Source organism: Barbus barbus (genome assembly GCF_936440315.1).
Source record: "Barbus barbus genome assembly, chromosome: 22".
Lineage (NCBI taxonomy): Eukaryota > Metazoa > Chordata > Actinopteri > Cypriniformes > Cyprinidae > Barbus > Barbus barbus.
This window is the reverse complement of record NC_136750.1, coordinates 22596816-22622240: the sequence shown is the minus strand read 5'-3', so window position 1 is coordinate 22622240 and position 25425 is coordinate 22596816. Positions and strand designations below refer to the sequence as shown.

The window sequence follows — 25425 nt, the reverse complement described above, 5'->3', positions numbered from 1 at the left end:
CTAGATACAGTAGCCTGCAAACTTTGAATCCAGATGTTTTATCAATGGGCAACTACTTCCCACACAATGTTTCTCTTGTTCCTCTCCTTTCCTTTCACTATTCTGACTCATATATCCCTGGTTTTTTCAGTGCAACCCTTCATGCTTCCCTCCTCCCCTGCCCCTCTCCCTCTTTCGCATCTGTTGTGCCTGTAAACATTGTATGGTTTGCTGAGATTAAGTCTTATTTAACACAGTACAATCAACTTGAGGGCTAAGTTGCACTCCAAAGTTACCATAAAGATTTCTCAGAAAGAAAAAGAAATCTCAGAGCTGCTGAATCAGCTAACAAACAGCATTAAAATTCAGCAAGCAGCATTACAATTATTAAGCTCAATGGTTCTCAGTTGGTAAGTCGTGTCTGTGGGTCACAGGTCTACTCTGACTGTGGACAGCAGAGGGGAAAATATAAAGTAATAAAATGCAACCAGCCATACAGTCATAGGTAAAATAAGAAAATAAATTGCTGTATTACATTTTAAAATGTATAGAACAAAATGTTCAATATGTTGGATATTTTGTATCTTAATTTAACTTGGATAACAAAATAAATACATTTATTAAATTTCAAAAGGTATATGATAAAATGCTTTGTATTAATTTTAATAAAATATAATTTATTAATACATTTCAAAAGTTGTAGGAGAAAATGCTTTATATTTTTGACATTTTATTTTTTATTAATTTAATATATTAAATTATCACATCTTTATTAATTTACCAAATTAGATTAACAAAATAAATAGGCTTATTACATTTCAAACAGTAATAGAACATGTCTTTATTTAAGAAATCAAATTATAATTTTTTTTACTAATTTAAGAAATTACAGTAACAGTAAATTGGGTCATTCATTTTAAAAATGTAGGAGAAAATGCTTTACTACTTGACATTTTATATTTTTATTTTAATGATCATATTTATAAAAATAATATTAAATAAATGGACATTTAAAAATGTTGGTTGCATTTTATTGATTGCTTAGAGCAATCAAACCATTGCAATTCAATATTCATTTAGAATCCAAAACTGTCAATTTTTCTATGCAGCCTATTTTGTGCAATAAACAGTTGTGGTTTGGGTCGCCAACTTGATGTCTGTAAATGTACTGTAAAATCCGAGTTGGGAAAACCTGGGTTCTGCAATCCAAGCAAACAAAAATGATGAACCTCCAGCTTATTAAAAAAATCCCAGACTATGAAAAATGACTAGAAGCATGAGTATTTTGTAGTAATCTTTATAAAGAACACTGATTTAGTCATCGAGTGACACACATGTCATTAGAGACACAGCACATCAGAACATATTGCAGGCACATTCTGAATCAGTCGTCTCAGTCAGGGGATTCACAGCTACAATTCTGCAACTCCATGCTGATAATAGTTCATTTTCCCAGACAAAACAGACCCCCGCACACACAGAAGAGTGTAAAGTCAATGCAAGACATGACGACAGCAACAAAACCCAAGCATGAAAATACTTACATGCTCATCTACATTTACAACAGTTAACAAGACTTCAAGAACACTTCTATAATACATTATTGTGAGTTCTCGATGGAAGTCTTAAGATGATGACATCTTATATACATCTACTTACAGCTGGAGATCAAACTACTTCATATGAGAGATTTCCATCAGTATTTACAGTGGCAGCCACATTCTCTGCCCACATTTTAAACATATGGTTACTGATAACAAGAGCAATATCTGTACAACTGTGAAGAAGCATCATCTCAATGCTCGAAAATACAAATCTAGGAAGCATATTTAGTAACATCTATAATCAGTGCTGACAATGATTGAGTTGCTTTCTATTCCAGAGGACTAACTCCTTGTACCCCTAAGCCATGATGTACCAAAAAAAGCATGACCTGCTTGCTGTAGCGATCTTAATAGTGCCACTTTTTTGGGTCACATCATATTTGCTGCTCATAAAATGAGTTACTGCAATATTCCAAGATTAGTAGAAGTCCTGCATCTAAGAAAACCATTATCTATCACAGGTGTTATTCAATTTGGAGATGAAATTTAAAATGGCATTGTTTCCTTTATGGCTGTTACCTAAAGCACAGATCAAGTCTGTTAAGAAGAGATCACCACAGTCCAAGATGGAGAACTACGAGTGCATTGCTACTGCCACTGAATGAACACATTACACTGCTAGAGTCCTGGAGGAAGTGCACGTGTTGGGATCTCAGCATGCTTTGATGAAGTCTGGAGGCAGTTTTAGACGATGGATCCCTTCGAGGAGGACAGATGAATGGAACGAATGCGCGTGGCCAGCGTCTTCTCCAGATCATGCAACACATCGGGGCAGCAGTTCTCCACTGGGGTATTATAGAGCAACTGTTTAAATGGCTCAAGCTCTATGAGAACTGCCATGTTCTTCAGAAAGTAGCCCTCGATGTAGGTTGACAGCTCAGGTGCCTCCAGGAACTAAGAGAGAAGGAGAGGAAAAAACATACTGAGAATGTAAAGAATGTTTCCTATGCATGTAAAATTAAATCTGAGAACATGTTCGATTGTAAGTTACTTTAGCATGGTTGTAGATCTCCACACAAGTTTCGGTGTTGATGCTCTTGGCGCAGATGATCTCACAGTGTCTTTGTAAAGCCTCCAGCTGGAAGAACTTAGATGCAGAGAGGAGCTGGAAGAGAGCGGAGCAGAGAGACGTTGATACCAAAAGAAATAAAACTCAAATAAGCCTAATATTGTATATAAGATGCATAGGGAATAATAAATGTCAATAAAAAAATAAATATAGTACTGTTTTGTTTGTGTTATAGTACTGTGTAGTTAGTTTTTATTTTTATTTTAGTGCTTTATTTTAGTATTTTATTTACACTACCTAAGATTTTTTTGGCAGAAAGAAATTAATACTGTCATTCAACAAGAATACATGAAATTAATTAAAAGTGACAGTAAATCAATAAATGCAACAATATTTACATTTCAAATAAATGCTGTTCTTTTGAACTTGGGAATCCTGAAAAATGTATGGTTTCCAAAACAGAAAAAATATTCAGCAGCTCAACTGTTTTCTACTGAGCCCCTAAAGGGACATTGGCAAAAAATGAAGACTTTCTCGTGCGCACGAGAAACTATCGCGTGCGCGCGAGAAACTTTCGCGTGCTCACGAGAAACTATCGCGTGCTCACGAGAAAACTATCGCGTGCTCACGAGAAACTATACTTTCTCGTGAGCACGCGAAAGTTTCTCGTGAGCACGCGAACGTTTCTCGTGTGCACGCGAAAGTCTTAATTTTTTATTTTTTTGCCAATGTCCCTTTAGGGGCTCCGTAGTACTCAACATTGATGATAATAAGAAATATTTATCGAACATCAAATCAGCATGTCTGATGAAAATTCAGCTTTGCCAACAAAAGAATACATTCAATTTTAGAATATATTAAAATAGAAAACAGTAATAATATTTCACAATATTACTGTTTTTTCTGTATTTCGTTTTAAATAAATGCAGCCTTAGTGAGCATAAAAGGTTTGAATGAAACAAATCTTTGAACAAATGTTTAAACAGCAGTTTTTGTAAGAAACTACTAAATGTATAAAACATTATATAAAATACTTCAAATAGTATAATAGAAATAATTACATAGTGAGGCTAATGAACTGTATCAATTTGTGGAAGAAATAATAATAACTTCAATTAGTAATTGAACACTGGTCTTATATTGCTGCTGCAATAAGAATCAGTTTGACTGCTTTACACTAAAATCCCTTTAAATATAAATATGCTAGATTGCACAACATAAGGACTGAAACAGAGTTATTAGTACTTACATCCATAACCTCAGTGTTTCTGAGGTGAAGTGAATCCGTTCCACCACAGTACAGATACTGCATCACCAGCTATATGGAAAGCAAAATATAATGTTTCATGCATCAGTCTGACACTCAATAGACCTCAATATAAAATTATGAGCTCTCCTTTCCCTCTCAATAAAAGCAGCATAAAAATAGCAAGACACACTGGCATCTTCTCAGAGCATTAGTGGAGCAGTTGGACTGTACCTGAAATACATTGTATTTGACATGGCTGATTTCGATACAGGTGTTCTCAGCAGCTGGTCTGTTTGCTAGAAGTAATTTAAACCTTGGGTAAAAGAAGGAGAAGTTAAAACAATAATAACACTCCTTAAAGTGTAACAATAAATGAAAATAAGCTGTTTTTGGGCCTCATATATGTGTTATTAATAAGGTATTGTAATCAAAAGAACAAAAGCACACAAGGCACACTGTCACTGTATGTACTGTAATTATACAGGGTTTCTTTTTTCAGGTGGATGCAGTGCACCAACTGACCTGTTAGAGGCGGTGAAGAGCAAAACTTTATGAGCGTAGAATGGCTTTCCTTCCACCAGGAAGGTCACATCTGACATCTCCTTGTTGTTTAGAAAATGAGGATCTGACATAAACATATCACAGATGCATTTCATTAGTTGCAACTGTGGAATTAGTTGCATACCACAGTCACTGCCAACAGAACTCCAAAGGTTTCTGTCATATTTACTCTTATATTGTTCCCAACCAGTATGAAGTCAAAACAAATCATAATGATCATATTGAGAAACAGACTGAAATTTGTGTCGTTGTTCAATGAAAATCTTTACAGCCAACCTAGGTCTATTTGGAATATGCATGAGAGTTTTTTTTTTTTTTTTGAATTCAACATTCTTTTGAGACAAATATAATTCACAAAACTGGTTTCAATTATCTTTTTGTAAACCGAACTGTTGCAGTTAATGGGTTCACATAATTTTAGCTTCATTGCAGTTATGATTCTTAACTTAGTTTAAATTAACCATAATAAAATGACATTAAGTTTTTATAAAGATGGAATTTAATTTGAATTTTAAAGATCAATTTTAATATTATTCAAACAAACTGTTCTTAATTGCAGTGCACTCTTCAGAATTTTGTGTTCCACAAAAGAAATCAGTCATTCGGCTCAGAGTGACACGAGGGTGAGTACATAATGACAGAATTCTCATTTTTGACTGAACTATCTCTTCAACCTGCATTTAAAATATTTTTTAATGGCAGAACCACCAACAAATGACATTTTTCACTTGACATTTCATTAACAAAAAGAGTGCTCAGTTCAATTCAAAATGTACTTTCTGTTGGTCATGAAAAGCTTGCAGTTGTTTGTGTTTTACAGAGAGCACGGGGCAACCTGATATCTGATGCTACGTACCCAGTCTTGACGTCTGTTTCCTCTTGATCTCTGTAAGTTTGGGGATCGGATACGGTCCGTAGCACTGAGTAAATATCATTGCCAGCTGCTGACTAATCACTTCATTCTGCAAACCATGAGAAATAGTAACAGGTAAGACCCCTCTCATCAAGCCCCAAAAGAAAACAACACATTTTGACTTGCCTTGGGAGTGTTACAGCACTTGAGTTGTGAGAAGGTTATGTGTAGCAAATCCGCACCATCTATCCTTGAGAAGTATCAATGCATGGTGTTTTTTTGGGATCAGTACTTTGTTATGAAGGCGATAGGAGTAAAACACTTAAATCCCTTTCAGATCACTCCCTCTGCAGTTTGAACGATCAGCTTCTCTGAAAGATTATTAGATGTTCCTCATCAACTTGACATTTCTCGCGCCCAGCCTGCCTCTGCCTCTACAAATCACCTGCTGTCAGCATAGCACTGCTATTTCCTCTCTCTCCCGCTCTCTCTGCCGTTCTTTCTCTTGGTCTCTCTCTCTTTGTACTAACAAGCAGACACACATTACTTGTGAAGGTTGAGCAGGGAGCGGAAACTGTCAGTCATCCCTGCCGGGCTCAGAGTAAGGTTCCTTGACTCCACCATAGATCAACCTTGAAAAACACGCTCACACATACACCTACTGTAGCCCCAATAGAAGGAAATCCACGTTTATCTTTACTTCCTGTACTGTCTGATCTGCTATAGAGGGAGTAGGTATGGATGTGTGAAGCAGATGTAATGGTCAGTGTCTAAGGATTCTTTCTAGCACCCTAGGTTTCAAAGCAAAGCTCACTATTACATAATACTGTGGGAGGACGTCAGCAGAATGCCCAATTCAAATTATGCAAGTTTCTGCCTTCACTTCCTGTTCTACAGAAGCACTATGTTCCCCAGGGTTCTGGACTCTAAGGATTCTAAGAGAAGTAACCCTAGGAAATTACTTGATGGGCACGATCATGTATCTCAGGCAAGCTTAACTAGCAAGACCAAGATCAGAGGTTTGATTCCAGAGAAAGCATATGATGTCAATTGTGGAAATTTGCACTCTGTGTTGGTGCGTGAGTTTAGCATGTGTTTTTGTTCACCTTGCTGGCGCGCAGGATCTGGAACATGAGTGGGAGGCCGTGTGTTATGAGTTCCTCTGTGTACTCCTCCTCTTCAATAGAGCTGAACTCTTTCAGCAGACCCTGGATCAGCGGCCGCCGGTGCTGCAGGAAACAGGTTCGCAGGGACTCCAGCCAAGTGTGCAGCGTCCAGGGCACCCCTGATATACACAAAAAATACATGACAAACACCGTTTTACTTTTTAACAAGTAGGAATGTTATGTGATCAGTTATATATATTCGCCTTTGAGATTTTCACAATGGTATACACAACCATTCAAAAGTTTTGGGTCGTCAAGATTTTTAAAAATGTTCTTGAAAGAATCTCCTATCCTTACCAAGGCTTCATGTATTCAATCAAAAATACAGCAAATCAGAAATACTGTGAAACATAATTACAATAAAAAGAAACTGTTTTGTTTTTTAAAATATTTTAAAATGTAATTTATTTCTGTGATGGCAAAGCTGAATTTCTCCAGTCTTCAGTGTCATATGATCCTTCAAAACTCATTCTATAATGCTGATTTAGTGCACAAGGAACATTTCTTAGTATAAAGGATGCTGGAAAAAGTTGTGCTGCTTAATATTTTTGTTGAAGCCTTGATTTTTTTTATGAATAGAAAGTTCAAAAACAGCATTTATGATTAACAGAAGATTTAAAAACAATTTATTTTAAATAAATATATTTGAAGTTTTATAATATAATATTTTAAACATATAATATTTTATAATAAATGTCTTTACTATCATTTTTGGTCAATTTAACACATCCTTGCTTAATAAAAGTATAAATTTCTTTAAATAAAAATAAATTAATATACACAGTACACAGTATATATACACACAGTATAAATACACAGTGTATATATATATATATATATATATATATATATACACACACACACATTTGTTTTTGTCAAAAGTGGGGACATCCCATAGGCGTAATGGTTTTTATACTGTACAAACTATATGTGCTATTTCCCTACACCAACCCTACACCTAAACTTAGCCCTCACAGGAAACTGTGCATTTCTACTCTCCCCCCAAAAAACTCACTCTGTATGATTTATAAGCGTTTTGAAAAGTGGGGACATGGGGTAATGTCCTCATAAGTCATCTTCCCCTTGTAATACCTATGTCATACCTGTGTCATTATACAAATTTATGTCCTCATTTGTCACAAAAACGCGCGCACACACACACACGTTTTCATAATATATATACAACCCGAATTGCGGAAATGTTGGGATGATTTTTAAATTTGAATAAAATGAAAACTAAAAGACTTTCAAATCACATGAGCCAATATTTTATTCACAATAGAACAAAGAGAACATAACAAATGTTTAAACTGATAAATTTTACACTTGTATCCACTAAATGAGCTCATTTCAAATTTGATGCCTGCTACAGGTCTCAAAAAAGTTGGCAAGGGGGCAACAAAGGGCTGAAAAAGCAAGAAATTTTGAAAAGATTCAGCTGGGAGGACATCTAGCAACTAATTAAAGCTATGGTCTACGATTTCAAAGATTGTTCATTATTAATAACCTCGTTTAGATGCTGGTTATGGTTCTACAGTACAATCCTAATAATATGAAGAGAAAAAAGAATGAAAAAAATCCATTCACTCTATTGGGTGTACACCCGCAGAGAAATTGACCAATGTAAGCTGTCCGGCCGGACAGCTTACATTGGTTAACTGCTCTCATCCAATCCCCTGCTCCACTCGCGTCTCCACCCACCGCACCCCACCCCGCCCCCTCCTGCGACATGAAATTTTGCGCGAAAGTAGGCAGCATCAACTCAGCAATGGAGAAAAACCAACAAACAGACAGCAGCAAGCGGCCCCTGCTCGCCCCAACAGTCAAGGTTAGAAGAAAGAGAAAGTCAATTGAGGAAAGAGCAGAGATTAAAAAAAAATGTGAAGAACGCCGGACTCAAAGCCGAATCAATATAGGGTCCACCATTGCCCGTTGGAGGAAGCTTCAGAGAAACCTTGGACTTAAAACCGACACTGACATGGCTGACTTTTTGTTGAGCAGGTAAGCATTTATTTATACTTTTATGGTGTGGTGTATTACATAAATAGCTTTTTATCAGTCTGACAACATGATCATGCTACCGGTCGGCATTGGAATGTTAGCCGACATCGCACATGGTACATCTCTGTTCCATGTTTACTCCTGCTTGACTGAGTGACGTTGTTCAGGTCGTTTCCCGGTGGGAGGGATCAGGTAGCACAGAGGGGAGGGGGTGTGCGTGTGGAGGGGCGGGATGAGTTTTTTAAAAATTCTGGCTTTCTCGACTGATTTTCAACATCGTAGACTACAGCTTTAAGTTAATTGTCAAACATCAGGTCAGTAATATGATTAGCTATAAAAGGGATGTCTTAGAGTGGCAGAGTCACTCAGAAGTAAAGCTGGGCAGAGGCTCTCCAATCTGTGAAAGAGTGCGTAAAAAAGATTGTGGAATACTTTAAAAGCAATGTTCCTCAATGTCAAATTGCAAAGGCTTTGTAAATCTCATCTACAGCGCATAACATCAATAAAGGATTCAGAGAAACTGGAGAAATCTCTGTGCGTAAGGGATAAGGCCGAAGACCTTTGTTGGATGCCCATGGTCTTCGGGCCCTCAGAAGACACTGCATCACTCATCGGCATGATTCTGTCATTGACATTACTAAATGGGCCCAGGAATACTTCTAGAAACCACTGTCGGTAAACACAATCAGCCGTGCCATCTGCAGATGCCAACTAAAGCTCTATCATGCAAAAAGGAAGCCATATGTGAACATGGTCCAGAAGCACCGTCATGTCCTGTGGGCCAAGGCTCATTTAAAATGCACTGTTTCAAAGTGGGAAAGTGTTCTAAGGTCAGACGAGTCCAAATTTGACATTCTTGTTGGAAATCACGGACGCCGTGTCCTCCGAGCTAAAGAGGAGGGAGATATTCCAGCGTGTTATCAGCGTTCAGTTCAAAAGCCAGCATCTCTGATGGTATGGGGGTGCATAAGTGCATACGGTATGGGAAGCTTGCATGTTTTGGAAGGCACTATGAATGCTGAAAGGTACATAAAGGTTTTAAAGCAGCATATGCTCCCCTCCAGACGATGTGTATTTCAGCAGGACAATGCAAAACCACATACTGCAGATATTACAACACCATGGCTTCGTAGTAGAAGAGTCCGGGTGCGGAATTGGCCTGCCTGCAGTCCAGATCGTTCACCTATAGAGAACATTTGGCGCATCATTAAACGAAAAATACGTCAAAGACGACCACGAACTCTTCAGCAGCTGGAAACCTATATCAGGCAAGAATGGGACCAAATTCCAACACCAAAGCTCCAGAAACTCATAACCTCGATGCACAGATGTCTTCAAACTGTTTTGAAAAGAAGAGGAGATGCTACACCATGGTTAACATGTCCCCGTCCCAACTATTTTGAGACCGGCATCAAATTTGAAATGAGTTAATTTTGTGCATAAAATTGTAAAATTTCTTAGTTTAAACATTTGTTATGTTATCTACAGTATTTAAAATGTTGGCTCATGTCATTTGAAAGTCTTTTAGTTTTCATTTTTAATTCAAATTTTAAAAAGTTAAGAATAAAAAGATATGAGAATAGATAGAGCTAGTGTTAGAGGGTCAAGTTATTTTTATTGTTTTCATAATAGTTAAAAAGAAAACTACTGTATATAAATATGTATATAAAACTGGTAGATAAAACATAAATAGAATAGTGAATTGTAGTGTTAGAGGGTCAAGTGTAGATGTATATAGCATATATAGCAGTTCCATGCAAGTTTCTGTTTTAGTGTATCATTAGCCATATCAAAATTTTCCACAGCACACCTCTATTCAACAAGCCATTCATTACATTAAACTATACTTACAGTAAGTAACTTAATGTTATGCAAATTCATTGTGATGTGATTATTTTATTATTGTAGATACAGTATCAGTACTGACCTAGACTTCTGATGTCCAATGTAATGTCGACATAGCTGTGTTCAGAGCTGTGATACATCGCCTCTCTCAGAGCTTTGAGTTTGGCTTTCCCCGTGCGGGTTGCTTCCATTTTCAGGGAATTTATTTCTTCCATCTCTGATCCCTCAGCCAAGATCTCCTGTAGAGACAGAACATCTGCCTTCCCCTTTTCCGACTGCGACAGAAGCTTGCAGAACACGTTCCTGCAGCACGAGGATGAGAATGATACGATTTTGCAGTTTTATTAATAAATTACGAGACTGTGTGTGTGTATTTGACTAATGCATGTATGTGTGAGTGTGTGTGTGTGTGTGTATTACCTGTGTCCATGTGCTGCAGCCAGACTGTAGGAGTTCATGTCCCCATGCGGTGCGGTAGAGATGCCGTTGCGGTACATGGTCCCAACCATGGGGTCCGCTCCTCTCTCCAAAAGCAGACTGACCAGCTCAAAGTTCCCTACAGCACACAAACTGCTGAGTCCTCTCTTGTGGTCTTGCTGGTTTATAATTTAGTAATCCGAGAAGGACTGCTGTCCGGTCTGCAGTGTGAGCTTTCTTACCTGCAGCGGCAGCTAACTGCAAAGGCGTCTCAGTGTAGTTCTCCATCCCGTCCTGCAGAGAGCCCTCCACATTAGCTCCAGCGTCCAGAAGCAACTGAGATTAAAGGAAGGAGAGAGAAGAGATTTGATTTCCATTATTGGAGAACTCCAGCTGTAGTGAATAAGATAATGAAAGCAATTCCTGCTAGTATTAATTCAAGGAATTACAGACTATGAAATAAGCAAACACATAATGAATCATAATGGCTGTATGACTTATGATAAAATGAGAACCTCAATTCATGCAGACAAGGCTTTCAGGAGAAAACTGATGCATCCGCTACAGGAATTTTAGTCTGACTCAGTTGTTTGGCTTAAAATCTTGCCGAAAGGTCGGGCAGGAGAGAGAGGTCACTACCTGCACCACGGGGATGTGCTGGTCAAGTACGGCGAAGGTGAGAGGCGTGGCCTGCCGGGTCTCTGGGAAGACTGAGGGGTACTTTTGCACTGTGTTTGGCACCTACGGGAGGTACAGGGGACAGAGCAGGGCACAAATCAGAGAGATGGAGACCTTTAAAAACCTTTCCTGGGAAAAGCACAGAGACGCTGCGCTCATCTTAAAATATGGAGATAGGAGAGGATCTTTGGCCTTTTTGCCTCTTTATAGGAGCTGCCTGTACAGTATATAAGTACACTTTTATTCAACATAAATGATTCAACTTTTATTCGAAATTCAAGCTCTATTTTTCTTAGAGCAGTAGATTGTGAGGAGATAATAGATATTGTAAGACAGTGTAAAAGTAAATTCTCTCTGGATTGTAATAATATTGATATGATTATAGTAAAAAATATTATCGAAGAGATTGTGGAGCCATTGACTTGCATCTTTAATTTGTCTTTTCAGTCGGGTAAATTTCCAAATAAAATGAAAATTGCAAAAGTAATACCATTATACAAAGATGGGGATAGACTATTTTACAAATTATAGGCCTGTTTCTATACTTCCCCAGTTCTCCAAAGTACTTGAAAAACTTTTTACAAAAAGACTTGATATTTTTATTGAAACACACAACCTTCTAGTTGATAATCAATATGGATTTCGGACAAATAGATCAACATCTTTAGCATTAATGGAATTAATTGAGGAAATTAAAAATGGTATAGAGAAAAACAAACATGTAGTAGGAATTTTTATTGATTTAAAGAAAGAATTTGATACTATAAATCATAATATTTTATTACAAAAATTAGAGAGGTATGGTATTAGAGGGGTTGGGTTCGACTGGGTGAGTAGTTATCTAAGAAACAGGCAACAGTTTGTAGAAATTGGTCAACATAAATCCGGATATATGAACATAACTTGTGGTGTACCACAAGTATCGGTTCTAGGTCCAAAATTGTTTATAATTTATATCAATGATATGTGTAGAGTATCAGAGATATTAAAATTTATTTTATTTGCAGATGATACAAATATTTTTTTGTGTTGGGGATAATTTACAACAGCTTTTGGAAGTAATAACAATAGAAATTCATAAATTAAAACGATGGTTTGATGTAAATAAATTATCATTAAATATAAGTAAAACAAAGATTATGCTATTTGGAAAATATAAAACAAACCCTCAAGTGGAATTGAAAATTGATCATGTAAATATAGAAAGAGTATATGAAAATAAGTTTCTTGGTGTGATATTAGACCACAAGATATGCTGGAAACCACAAATAAAGTATGTTAAATCAAAACTGGCAAAGATTATAGCAATTTTGAATAAAGCAAGACATATTTTGGATAATAAATCAATGTATATTCTGTATAATGCATTTATATTACCGTACTTAAGTTATGGGGTGGAAATTTGGGGAAATGCTTATAAAACTAATTTACAATCAATAAGTATATTACAAAAGAGAGCAATCAGAATTATTACTAATGTGGGATATCTAGACCAGACAAATGTATTATTTTTACAGTCTAATATATTGAAGTTTATTGATTTGGTTAAATTTAAAACTGCACAAATTATGTTTAAAGCAAGAAATAAGTTACTTCCGGGAAACTTGCAAAAAATATTTTTGGAAAGGCAGGGTGGTTATAACTTAAGGGAAGAGTTAAACTTTAAAAAGATTTGTATAAGAACAACTTTAAAAAGTATGTGTGTCTCTGTTTGTGGGGTGCGGTTGTGGAATGGTTTGGAGCGGGTGTTAAAGCATTGTGTAAATATTAGGCAGTTTAAAACATTGTATAAAAACTCTTTATTAAAAGGATATGTGGATGTATAGGGTGATTGTGAGGGTGGAGAGGGTTATAAGGTTCATTGTGTTAGGTGACTATAGAATGATGGGTTATTTTGGATGAAAACAATGTGGTTGGGGTTTGTTTATTGTGGATTTGTTAATTTGGGAGGAATATATAAAAATAATATAGGGATTGATGTAATATTAAAAGATATACTGGAACATTATGGAATTGTATAGGGGTGGGAAAAATAATAAGCTTTTGCTTCATCCCACTCCTTTTCTTCACAGCGATGCCATAGAAGAACCATTTTTGGTTCCACAAAGAACCGTTCAGTCAAATGTTCTTTAAAGAACCATCTCTTTCTTAACCTTTTAATAATCTGAAGAACCTTCTTTCACCACAAAGAACCTTTTGTGAAACAGAAAGGTTCTTCAGATGTTCAAGGTTCTTTATGGAACCATTTAGAACCATAAAAAAAGTTATCCTATGGCATCGTGAAGCACCTTTATATTAAGAGTGTCAACTGAATTGAATAATCCTTATGCATTTTAATTGAACAATTGAACGATCCTTAATCAATTATTTAATTAATTTACGTAAGGATTATTCTATTCAATTTGATGGAATTTTACTATTAATTAAATTACGTAAATCTTAAAAATAGGCATCATATTTTTTTCAGTATAATAAGAAATGTTTCAACTTTCCGAAATATCAAAGCATCAGAAATACCATAAAATTATTTTAAAAGACCTGCTAAAATACATTTTAATATTATTTTCAATTCATTAATTAAGCTTTTAAATCTTTTTAAGCTTTTATTTCAATTAAGCTTTTCATTTCAACATATAACTAAAATGATTATGCTGATAATATAATTTGTGTGAAATAGTGTATATAAAATTATTTAAATTAAGTATTTTTATTTCTGTTATTTCTACTCTAATTTATGTTAACACCAGCACCAAATACCTTGCATTGGCAAACTTAACGTAATAATAACACGCTTCTGAGTTTTTAACCAGCAACCTTCAATAAAATTTGTTTTATTAAATTATTATTTTAAATTTTATTTTATTATAAAAAATACCCTCTAAAACGACCATTCTCTACTCTTTTGACTTGTTTTGTTTTTATTTAAAAAATACCCTCTAACACCTATTTTTTTCTGTTCTGTCTACTTGTTTTCTTTTTCTTTATTATATATATATATATATATATATATATATATATATATATATATATATATATATATATATATATATATATATATATATATATATATACATATATACAACTTGCTACATGTACTGCATTAGGCTAACCGAGACTTGTCACAGCACTTGCATATTATTGTTTTGATTGCTTCTATATTGTCCTCATTTGTAAGTCGCTTTGGATAAAAGCATCTGCTAAATGACTAAATGTAAATGTAAATTATTTTTTTAAATGGTCAAATATGGACACCACTGTATATACATTTCTTTTTTACATTTCCATTTCAACTGAAATGTATTTCTACATATTCTAAAGTAAAAAAATTGAAGGTTAACCTAATATGTTGTGTTATCTTCTGGCATATGTTTTGACGGTAAAAAACAAGTCACAATTCTTGTGAGTTGTTTGACAGAGGCAGAAAGTGTAAGGTTTTGTGAGAGAGAAAATGACACCTGATTCATAGCAAACGTCAATGAACTTTTCACATTTTTATGACACACAGTTGTAAACAATATTATTCAAGTGACTGAAACTGTGACTTGCGGTGATATCTCTCTGAGACGTGTTTTATAAAGCTGGAAATAGCGACAAATAGTAAGCGTGTATATTAGTGAGAAATCTGTCTTCATTAGCTTCTAGGGCCGAGTCTGGTAGAACAACACCTAGTAACAGTGACTTCCAATAAACACAGAGGAAATCTACCCAGACAAATCCCTCATGGGCAAGCAAAGCAGTCTGAGTTTTCTCCTGTCATACTACAACACATAAACACAAACACTACACATGAAACTACATCACAGGGAGGATGGGTATACAGAATGTGTATATAAGAACACAGCAGAGATGTAGTCACAAACCTCACTGTTGATGTCGGCTCCAGCGTCTAGCAGCATCTGAACCATGGCTTCGTCACCGTGAACACATGCGTACATCAGAGGGGTCATTCCCTGCAAAACACACAAAAGACCAGTCACACTGAGCATGCGCCAGACATGTCTTCTGATTGTGGAATAACGAGGGAATGCAACTTGACAATATGCAGCATTTCATTTAAATGCATTGCTCTATTTAGACAAAATTCAAGCGCTCAAAGGGTCTTCTTGTGTTGATAGGAACCAATCTCCTGGAAAACCATAACGTTACTCAAATCAAGAGATGGAAAATCAGATAACAAGTGAATTAGCTAAGAAACAAAGGTAGTGACAAATGTTTCCACTCCCTGAGGTCAATAACGGAGCAAAGCAATCAGTGATGGAAAGCGCACTGGTGTGGGCTCTGATTAATACGGTCAACCGTTAAACACTGTGAATCTTGAGGGAAACCTGCTGTGCAAATCTGTTTGTTTCCTTCTGGGCTTCCATAAATGGAAAATATAGCAATGTGTGCAAACATTTATAGCCAGCAGCAACTTATCAACTTACGCATTAATCTGCATTTAGTTGCTTTTATCAATTTAAAGTGATGTATAATACATTTTTGCACCTGGAGTTGCACCTGCATTTGTACTGGCATGGGACCACTTCTAGGGGCTGAACCTGCACCTTTTAGGTTACAAGACCAGACCAAAACCAATGCAAAATAACTCACCACAGGTTTTCAAAGCCCCAGGAAGCTATTTATTTATTATTTGAGAAAAATGTTTGTTTGTGACTGTCAAAGGTAATTTTTTTTTCACATTCACATTCAAAATTTGATTCAATTCTACTAGACAATTATATTAATTAAATTTAGATTAAATGTGATTATTTCATTCTATTCAAAGCACACATTTGTAAAAGAAAACAATTCTCAAATTTAATTAATCTCAGTAAAAGTACAAATAAAAAATATTTGCAAAGATATATAACATAACACTTACCATTTTTCTTGCACATTTTCTTTTTCAAAGCTTTAGGGTTGAGAAGATTTTTACTTTATTTAATAAGATTAATTAATTTGATCAAAATATGCTTAAAAAAAGTAATATTGTGAAATATTATTACAGTTTTAATTAAACTTTTCTATTTTGATCTATGTTAAAATAATTTTTTATTTCTGTGATTGCAAAGCAGAATTTTCAATTTAATATTTTGTGGAAACCCTGATAGTTTTGTTTTTTTTCTCAGAATATTTTGATAGGAAGTTAAAAAGAGCAATATAAAAAACAATATAAAATACATTATAAATTCTCATTGTTCAATTTAAGGAATCCCTGCTGAATAAAGTATTAATTACAGATCCCAAAATTTTATACGGAAGTGTATATATCAGGAATGGGGTTCCCATGCAAACGAATCTGTAATTTTTTATCATTAAAAAGATGACAAAACCCTGCCTTAACACACTGTTAAATACAAAAATAATGCCAAGTTTTGTATTTGTGTGCACGATTGGATATTTAACAATCATTCGAACCTGCTCACTCATACTGTTAATTCCACCGGGTCCTAGTAAGTTGATGGCCTGGTTGACAAGGTCAGTGCGGCCACAGTTGAGCATGCGGAAGCCCAGGTCCTGCAGGAACTTGGCCTCGGTAGAAGCAGCATCCAGTTTACGTGACACGCAGAAACAGTCATCAGTCCTGTAGCACACATACAAAAACATCTCTCTGTCTTAATCCTCTACAAAAAAAAGCTTGAGTCACATATTCCAAGTGAAACACTCATCTATGGGTGAAGCTTTCATTACAACACTTGGCCTAATAGCAATAAAACAGCAGTTATGGTGTGATGCATGCCTTATGTTGGGTTGACTGAGCTTGTTTTCCCTGTACAGACTGTTTATGAGCCATTTTCATTTCACTCATGATGTGTAGCAATATCTGGAAGCTGGATGTTAATTTAATGGCAGCACGCTTACTTCAGCTGGCGGGGTTCACAATCCACCCCGGGCAGCAGGAGTCTGGCCGCCTGCCGAACATCATCGCTATCCACTGAAAAGCTACGGCGGTGCTCCGCATGTGCCAAAGCTACTCTGATCCACTCCATCAGAGGAGGCAGTACGAGAAACGGCCTGCAGGAGGAGACTAAATGATTATGTTATTTCACAAATACACATTATTTGTCTTTACTAATGATATATTGGTATTAACATTGTATTGACTAATATGTTAAATTAGCTTTTATATTTACAGTTTTCATTTTAATTTTTGTTTCATTTTTAGTCATTTTGCTTTTGTGTTTTAAAAATTAGTTTTTTTTATATTTTATTCCAGTTTTAGCTGCATTTCTGTAATTTTTAGTTAGCTTTCTATCTTTTGTTTAGTGTAAGTTTTTTTAATCTAATATTTATATTTTATTTATTTCAGCTTTATTTATATTAACAAAATATATACTACATAACATTTTTTGACATTAGAAGAAAGAATACAAAAGAATGGTCTCTCACCGAGGCTATACAGTAAAAAATAATATTGTGAAATATTATTACTATTTTAAAGAAGTTTTTTTTTTTACATGTAATTTATTCCTGAATTTTCAGCAGCTGTTGCATCAATGTCACATGATCAATCAGATTATGTATATGTATATAGAACATGTTTATATGTGAAGAGTTCATTTGCAAAAACAGGTAACTCCGTTTTTAAAAAAAATTTTTTTTTAAATCATGTTTTTTTCATTGTGCATTCTAATTAATCTCAATCAAACTGCAGTTGGGTTATTTTGATTAGGTTAAAAAAAACTAAAAAATACAGCTAACACATTAAAACACAATAAAAACATGATAACATAATAAAAAAAGTATTAATACTTGTATTCTGTTTTTGCAAATAAACCATGTATTTAGAACTAAAACTAATTTTAGTTAGCTGCCAAGGCAACATCTGATTTCTGTTTATGCAAGTTGTTCATTTAATATTCATATTCGATAATATTAGTGTTATTTCAATTAACAAAATAGTTTTAGTTAGCAATAACAATAATGATCTTTAAATACTTCAATCTCTGAAAGACAAAACTGGACTTAATCTCACAGCAACTGATTTAATATCAGCTCAACTAGCAAAAGCCCTTTTCATGACCTTGGAAGATGAATTGTTTTAATTAGGTTTCTAAGCTAAATCTCATTAGCAGCTAAGCAACACAATGTAACCTGAGAATATTTACACCAAACAAGTTCAAGATTCAGCAGACAAATCAACCCATAAATGTTTACTTATTTAATATCTTTGAAAATGACACTAGCATAATTTTCCATCAGATATAGGAAGTGCTTCACCTACTCTTCATTTATTTTTTAATGTGGCTTCATTGCATTGCCATTGCATTGCCTTTGCCTTGAAGTCTGTTGCACTGTATTTCACATTTACACATTTCATCATATGAATAAACGACTACTTGGCTTAAGGTAAGTACCTTGTACCTTGAGCTATATACTGCATCAATCAGAAAGCTCCCTAATAAAAATACCCAGCCACAGTGGAAGTCCCCTCACCTCTCGGTCTGTAAGGTGATTTTGGATGGTTCTACGTTGGGGTTCTCCCACTCCATCTGAGGGCAGTGCATGAAGTAGCAGAGCGTATATAAAGCCTCGGGCTCCCAGTGGACCAGGCTGCTCTTCTGAGGGAGAGGAGTGCCGTTGCTGTGGTTCTTTATGCTCAGAGGCTGGAGGTGATGCATGGCTCTGGACACTAAATCACCTGTCGGGGCACAAGAGACCTTTGGTTTGTTGGGAATGATGTAAATGGTGAAGAACAGTACTGTCGCCGCATTGATGCTACAGCATAAAAAATTAACATCTCTGTCAATCTTTCTCAGCCAGTCAGCTGGTTGTAGGTCCTCGGCAGCACGTTTGTCAGTAATGAAATTCTCGGCCAGTCCATCAAACTGAATATTACACAAAACGGTTATGTAATTTGACCAGAGTACACCTGTCAGGACAGAATTTTAATCACTCCGAATGACAAGGTATATACTGGGTATATCATTTGAACTTAAAAACTCAATAGGTGCCTATGTAATTTGAAAAAAATCACATTTTCGAATTATTAAACAGAAGAAGTCTCTTATTCTTACCAAGGCTGCATTTATTTAATCTAAAACAGAGTAAAAACAGTAATATTGTGTATTACAATAAAAAAACTGTTTTCTATTTTAATATATTTAAATACATAACAAATATATGTCTGTGATGGCAAAGCTGAATTTTCAGAAATATGCTGATTTGGTGCTCAATTATTGCCATATACTGCAACTGATTTAATATCAGCTCATCAAAAAAAAAAAAAAAAAAACTTGGAAGACCTTTTTTATTTGATTTGGTTTTTAAGCTAAATCTTACTAGCAGTTAAGCAAGCAATGCAGCCTGAGAATTTTTAAATCAAACATATATATATATAAAATGTGTATAAAGTATATATGTATACACAATTGAATACACACACACACACATACTGTATATAGCCTATATTGTGTGTATAAATATATATAATGGGTATATACAGAGCCCGGCATCCCCCTGGTTGAAAAAAAATGACAAGAAGCATCCCCTCTGTAAAACCACCATCCCCCTTACCATCCCCTTTGGATTATTAATTTTGTGTATTACGTAAAACTTATCATGCACATGAAATGGTAAAATTATCTACTTATGATCATTTACGACCTAAATAACGGCGATTGGCCAATCAGAACTTGGTTCTGTAACAAGCTAAGCACAAGCAGAAGCAATTTTGTCGTTTTTCACGCAAAATGGTTCAAGCGCAACTTTTGAAGTTCTTTAAAAAGAAGACAACAGAAGGTATGCTTTTTCCTTGATTAGAATTTAAAGACATTCTCCTGACATAATGCATGTCACTGTGAGGCACTGAGAGACGATAGGAGAACTGACATGATCCAACTTTGAAAAAACTAAATGTCTTGAGAGTCCAAAAAGCATTCACTGCGCGATGAAGTTCATTATAATACAGTTAGAATGCCCTTATAATTCCAGCAATGAAACAAAAAATACCCATGTATAAGTTTTTACGTTTTTATATTCATTGCACAAGCAATGCACTTTTCTGTATATCAGCACATGTGCGCGAGGCCGGGTTTGATTAGTTTTATACAACAGTGCATAACAACACAGTGTTTCATTCCATGAATGAATCAGTTTTTGAACGAATCGAGTGAGCCAGTGATTCAACATTCCATTCAGTTGGTCTCACTTGTTTCGTTTCTATTGAATCAGCTGTTTTGATATGAATGATTCAGTAAGTCATTTATTAAAACAGGGACTTGCTGCCACCTACTGCCGGTTTTATTGTCATATTTATTTATCCATGACAGACCTAGCTAAACCAGCCAAGGTGCAAGCACAAAAACACATTCAGCAAAATATTGTGTAATGATCAGTATTCATCAAAATTCCTCTATTTCAGGCCCCAGAAGGAAAACAAACAAACAAAAAAAAACGTACAAATAATAGTTCATTTAACAAGGCTAATTTTTCGTAAAATAGCAAAATTAGACCAATTTTGTAATCATTGTGTAAAATTAGCCACAGGACCACACAATCCCCCCCAAACATATATATTACCATGCTGTAGTATACTGTTATACACGCACACACACAAACACACACATATACAGCCTATATAGTGTGTATAAAGTTATGTGCCTGTTTGCATGAGATGTTTTGTAAAGAGCAGACAGACCAAAAATGCAAAATGTCACAAACCTCTCTTCAAAAAACTTCACACAAAGCTCTACATTCATTACACAGAACATTAAATACTCTTCCTCTCGCTCTAATGACTATTGCCTTTCATATGTGAAACCTACAGGTCATCTACAGTCTCATTTAGTCCATGAGACCTAATTCTTCTGAATGCGTTCAAGTGAACCACAGTGTGTTCAGTACAGTCAATAACACACTCTGAAAGGAACAATGAGAAACAGCCTCATCTATTGCTCTGCAACTTAAATGACTGCAGCACTTGCACTCGTTCTCTCTAGAACATTTCACATCTCTGTTACTCTAATGAATTAACAAGGCCGCTTGTGCAAGATGAGCATTCATTTAGAGAAATAAACGACTTGTTTTACTGTTGTAATTCCTCTGCCAAGGCTGCAGATTTAAAGGAATAGCCAGACTGATCTCACACGAAAATGTAACTATTTTACAAGGTGGTATTAATTCGTATGAAAATGTGTGTTTTTTAGAAAAAAAAGCATGAAGGTTTGCCTCTAATCCAATTTATAAACATAACTGGGGTCACTGGGAAATGAGTGGGTCATAAAAAACATACAACTGTACGAATTCAAATTAATTAGCTGAAATGTGAATTGCGCCGAAATGCGGACCAATGTTTTATTGGATCCCATTGACATTCATTGTGTGGACAAAAACAGCTGACTTCCTCTGGATTTGGAACAACATGAGCGTGAGTACATAATGACAGAATAAAGCAAGAATGCAGGCATTGTAAAGAGGGAATACTGATGAGTTTGAACGGAAGCTATGTGGACTTTCTGACAGCGGAGGCCAAAGATATGCACTGTAATTACACACAATAATTACAGGATTATGCGGAATACATTATCAGCAGCCGCGGCAGCTACACGCATGAAACAATAAAAGTGCAAGAATACACCTGTCAGCAGAGAAACACACGGCGTTTGCAGTCAGAGGTGGTGGCAGGAGGCTCTCGAGAGGAGGAGAGGGGCTGGAAGCCACCTGGGGCACTTCTGTGACCGACACTCATCTCTTATTCATGATAGCGTGTGACATTTCCTCAAGTCAGAGGGGCAGCAGAGGAACTGACTGAGAGATATGCTCAAGATTAACCAGCTAAACAAACACTGCCACGGCAAAAGGTCTTCGTCTATTAGTCGTGACTGTAAACCTCATTACCAAGAGAGCCAATCATGTACAGGTACTGTAGGGCATTCGTATGAATATGCTTGGCAATGTAAGATAACAACACAGCAGAAGATCTTCTTTTTGCTTGAGTGTCTTGGGTTAAATATGATACTCTCATCCGTAACAGCAGAGAAGGTGCCCTTCATCACCAGACTGAGAACGAGACGTTGGGAATGGAGAATGCAGAATGGTGTTTTACTGTGAAAACTGAGCAGAATCGATTGGCTGTCCTCCCTGAACCACAATATAAATTATCAAGGAAAGGCCATGAGAGAGGAAGGTGCTCTGCTTGGCTTTATGTAACAGAGCAGATTTTTTGTCTTTTTGAAACGTCAGACTGGGATTAGTTGGATTAACTGTAGTTGTTTTATTTAAAATGTCTGGAAAATTGCACGTCATGGGTATAACATCAAAAACTGTATCCCAAATTCAAGATAGATAGATATATAGGCCTAGATAGATTGATTTTGAGATACATTTTCCAGACATTTTAAATAAAACAACAACTATAATTTAATTTGACAAAAATGCATATATTAAAATGTAATATATATATATTTTTTTGTATATATATATATATATATATATATATATATATATATATATATAATTTTATAACAATATTTAAACTATATTAAAATATAATAATACATTAAAATTTAATTATTACAAGTATTAATGATTATTAGTAATAATTTATAATCATTTTAATTATTAATCTTCTAAAATATTACATTAAATTATTAAATATTTTATTGAAAACATTATCAAAATCAAAACTAAATTAAGTATACAATTAAGTAGGTATGTAACGATTCACTCAACTCACGATTCGATTCATTATTATGATTTCACGATTCGATTGCATTCATGATTTTTTTCTTTTTTACAAAATGAGATTTAAGACAAATGATAAATTAAATGTGTCCTTTTATTATTGCTTGGACAAAATGCTGCACGTTTCTGTGTGAAATTTAAATATAACACTATAATAATAAACTAATATAGCACTTGCATATTATTGCTCTTTTGTTGGTTTTGATTGCTTCTATTCTCCTCATTTGTAAGTCGCTTTGGATAAAAGTGTCTGCTAAATATCAAAATGTAAAAATAATGTAAATGTAAATGGGTCAGTGACAAAAAGGGGTTGACAAGATGAGAAATTAAAAAAATATTTAAAAAACTTGTTTTAAAAGCATGCATCAGGTATTTTAAAATGTACACAGCATGTTTATGTTGATGTTATGTAGTTAAAAATGACATATGTACCAATTTTACAGAAGTTAAAACTGAATGTACATGAAAATGTCAAATGGTGTAACCGTCAAAGAATGAGAAATATTAAATATTTTATCCACATAGATGGCATGTAAGTTTACTCAGAAATAAATAATTAATTTTAAAATATCACACAAAAATAGATTTAATTAGAGTTATCTCTAAATGTAAATTTTAATGCGTGTTTGCAATATTTGGCAGGACATATGATGAAAACAAATTCTTTTCTAAATAATCTTTAACAAATTATGTAAAAAATTTGAAAAACCATATTATTATACTAAACTAGATGATTACATTTTATTCCACATTAATTTTCCTGTATAGAATTATATTTTATGAAAAAATACTGGTTACGCCAATTGACACAAACCAGTACACTACCTGACTATATTGCTTGTACAGCCAAAGGCCATTGTTTGTTGAAGAAATTGACACTGAAAAGCAAGCCTGACTGTCAACAAGTTCAGCTCAAGTGTTTTTGTTTTCAGTGCTAAAAAAAAAAAATCTGGCAACACGAAGTTATCATAGTGATAAATAGTGAACTCATGTCTCATATTGTAATTACAGTTAAGAAACAATTTCTGACAAGAAATCATCAGAGTGATGTACAGTGAGCTCATGTCTCGTACTGTAATTTTAATTTTCGTTTTGTAATTTTGTATTGTATTGTGGCATCTATTGGGGGAAAAGGGGCTCTGTTATATCATATTAATTATAAAATGTCAGAAAATTGTATTTTACAGATATAAACTGTAATCTTTGGTTAACATTTTTTATCACTGAATTTATGTTCAGATGTACTCACCCACTTCCTTCTGCTACATTATTAAATCATTTATGTATATATTACATTATATTATATGATACTATATATTGCTTAAAGGGATAGTTCACTCAAAAATGAAAATTACTCAATGACACCCCCCCCCCCCCCACACCTTTAAGCCATCTGAGGTATATGACTTTCTTCTTTCAAATGAATACAATTAGAGTTCTATAAACTGCATCCGTCCATCATAAAAAAGTGCTCCAGACAGTTCAAGGCATCCTGAAGCGAATCAATGTGCTTTTTTTAAGAAAAATATCCATATTTAAAACTTTATAAACCGTATTAGCTTCTGCTATTTATCGTACTTGCGTTCACGAGAAAGTAGCATTCCAGCAGATGATGTAGGACGTAGAGGTAACGTAAGCACTGGTGAGAATATGCTAGTCTCGCGAGAACCAAGTTTTGTTTACAGCAAAGGAAAACCAATCTCCTCTTGGCTTATATCGAAATCCTTCAACATTTTTCTTTACAAATCCTCATTTTGTACTTCTAATTCATGACCAATGTTTTGTTTTGCTCTCTCCTCTACGATTCCATGTTCGTCACTTCTCACCAGAGCTTATGCTACACCTACGTCCTCCGCTTGAACGCCACTCTCGTGAACGCGCATACGGCAGTTAGCGGAAGCTACACTCTAAAAACTTACATTGATTTTAATGATAAAATACTGTGAAAATACTATAGTTAAAACCTGTTAAATGGTTAACGGTAAGTTCCCCTACTGTATACTGTGAAAAACTGTAATAGACATTTCAATTTTATGGTAAAATAGCATTTTTCGAAGTGAAAAAGAAACATTGACGTTCCCAAAATTCCCTGCATTGCATTTCAAATTTGTTTTTTTAAATAACTATGTTTCTTCTTAGTTTTTTCTTACCAGTTATGTTTATTAGGTTTTTTGTTACATCTAATGTTGTTAAATTCATATTTATATTATATTTCAGTTTTATGAGTGTCACCATGATGGTGTTTAGTGTTTGTGTGAATGACATTGTGCACCTTCTATATCTCTCTCTCTCTCTATATATATATATATATATATATATATATATATATATATATATATATATATTAGTATTGGCCTTCTCAGCTTGTGGTGAGCTTTGGTTCATCATGTGACTTTCTC

General features: G+C 34.8%; 1 protein-coding gene across 1 annotated transcript in view; it reads right to left on the bottom strand.

The window, feature by feature from the left end:
- Positions 1–1266: 1266 nt before the first annotated feature.
- The window catches only part of LOC306888294 (ankyrin repeat and BTB/POZ domain-containing protein 3-B-like), a 71687-nt gene continuing 47528 nt past the window's right edge, over positions 1267–25425 (bottom strand). The window contains exons 3-17 of the mRNA XM_079446492.1: positions 18779–18983; positions 17204–17356; positions 16760–16925; positions 15223–15312; positions 11324–11425; positions 10927–11020; positions 10688–10823; positions 10350–10570; positions 6362–6540; positions 5259–5364; positions 4364–4466; positions 4073–4154; positions 3842–3910; positions 2575–2688; positions 1267–2477 (exon numbers count right to left, since the gene is read on the bottom strand). Coding sequence (XP_079302618.1) covers positions 2268–2477; positions 2575–2688; positions 3842–3910; positions 4073–4154; positions 4364–4466; positions 5259–5364; positions 6362–6540; positions 10350–10570; positions 10688–10823; positions 10927–11020; positions 11324–11425; positions 15223–15312; positions 16760–16925; positions 17204–17356; positions 18779–18983 — 2030 coding nt within the window. The 3' untranslated portion in view covers positions 1267–2267. The remainder of the gene's footprint in view (positions 2478–2574; positions 2689–3841; positions 3911–4072; positions 4155–4363; positions 4467–5258; positions 5365–6361; positions 6541–10349; positions 10571–10687; positions 10824–10926; positions 11021–11323; positions 11426–15222; positions 15313–16759; positions 16926–17203; positions 17357–18778; positions 18984–25425) is intronic.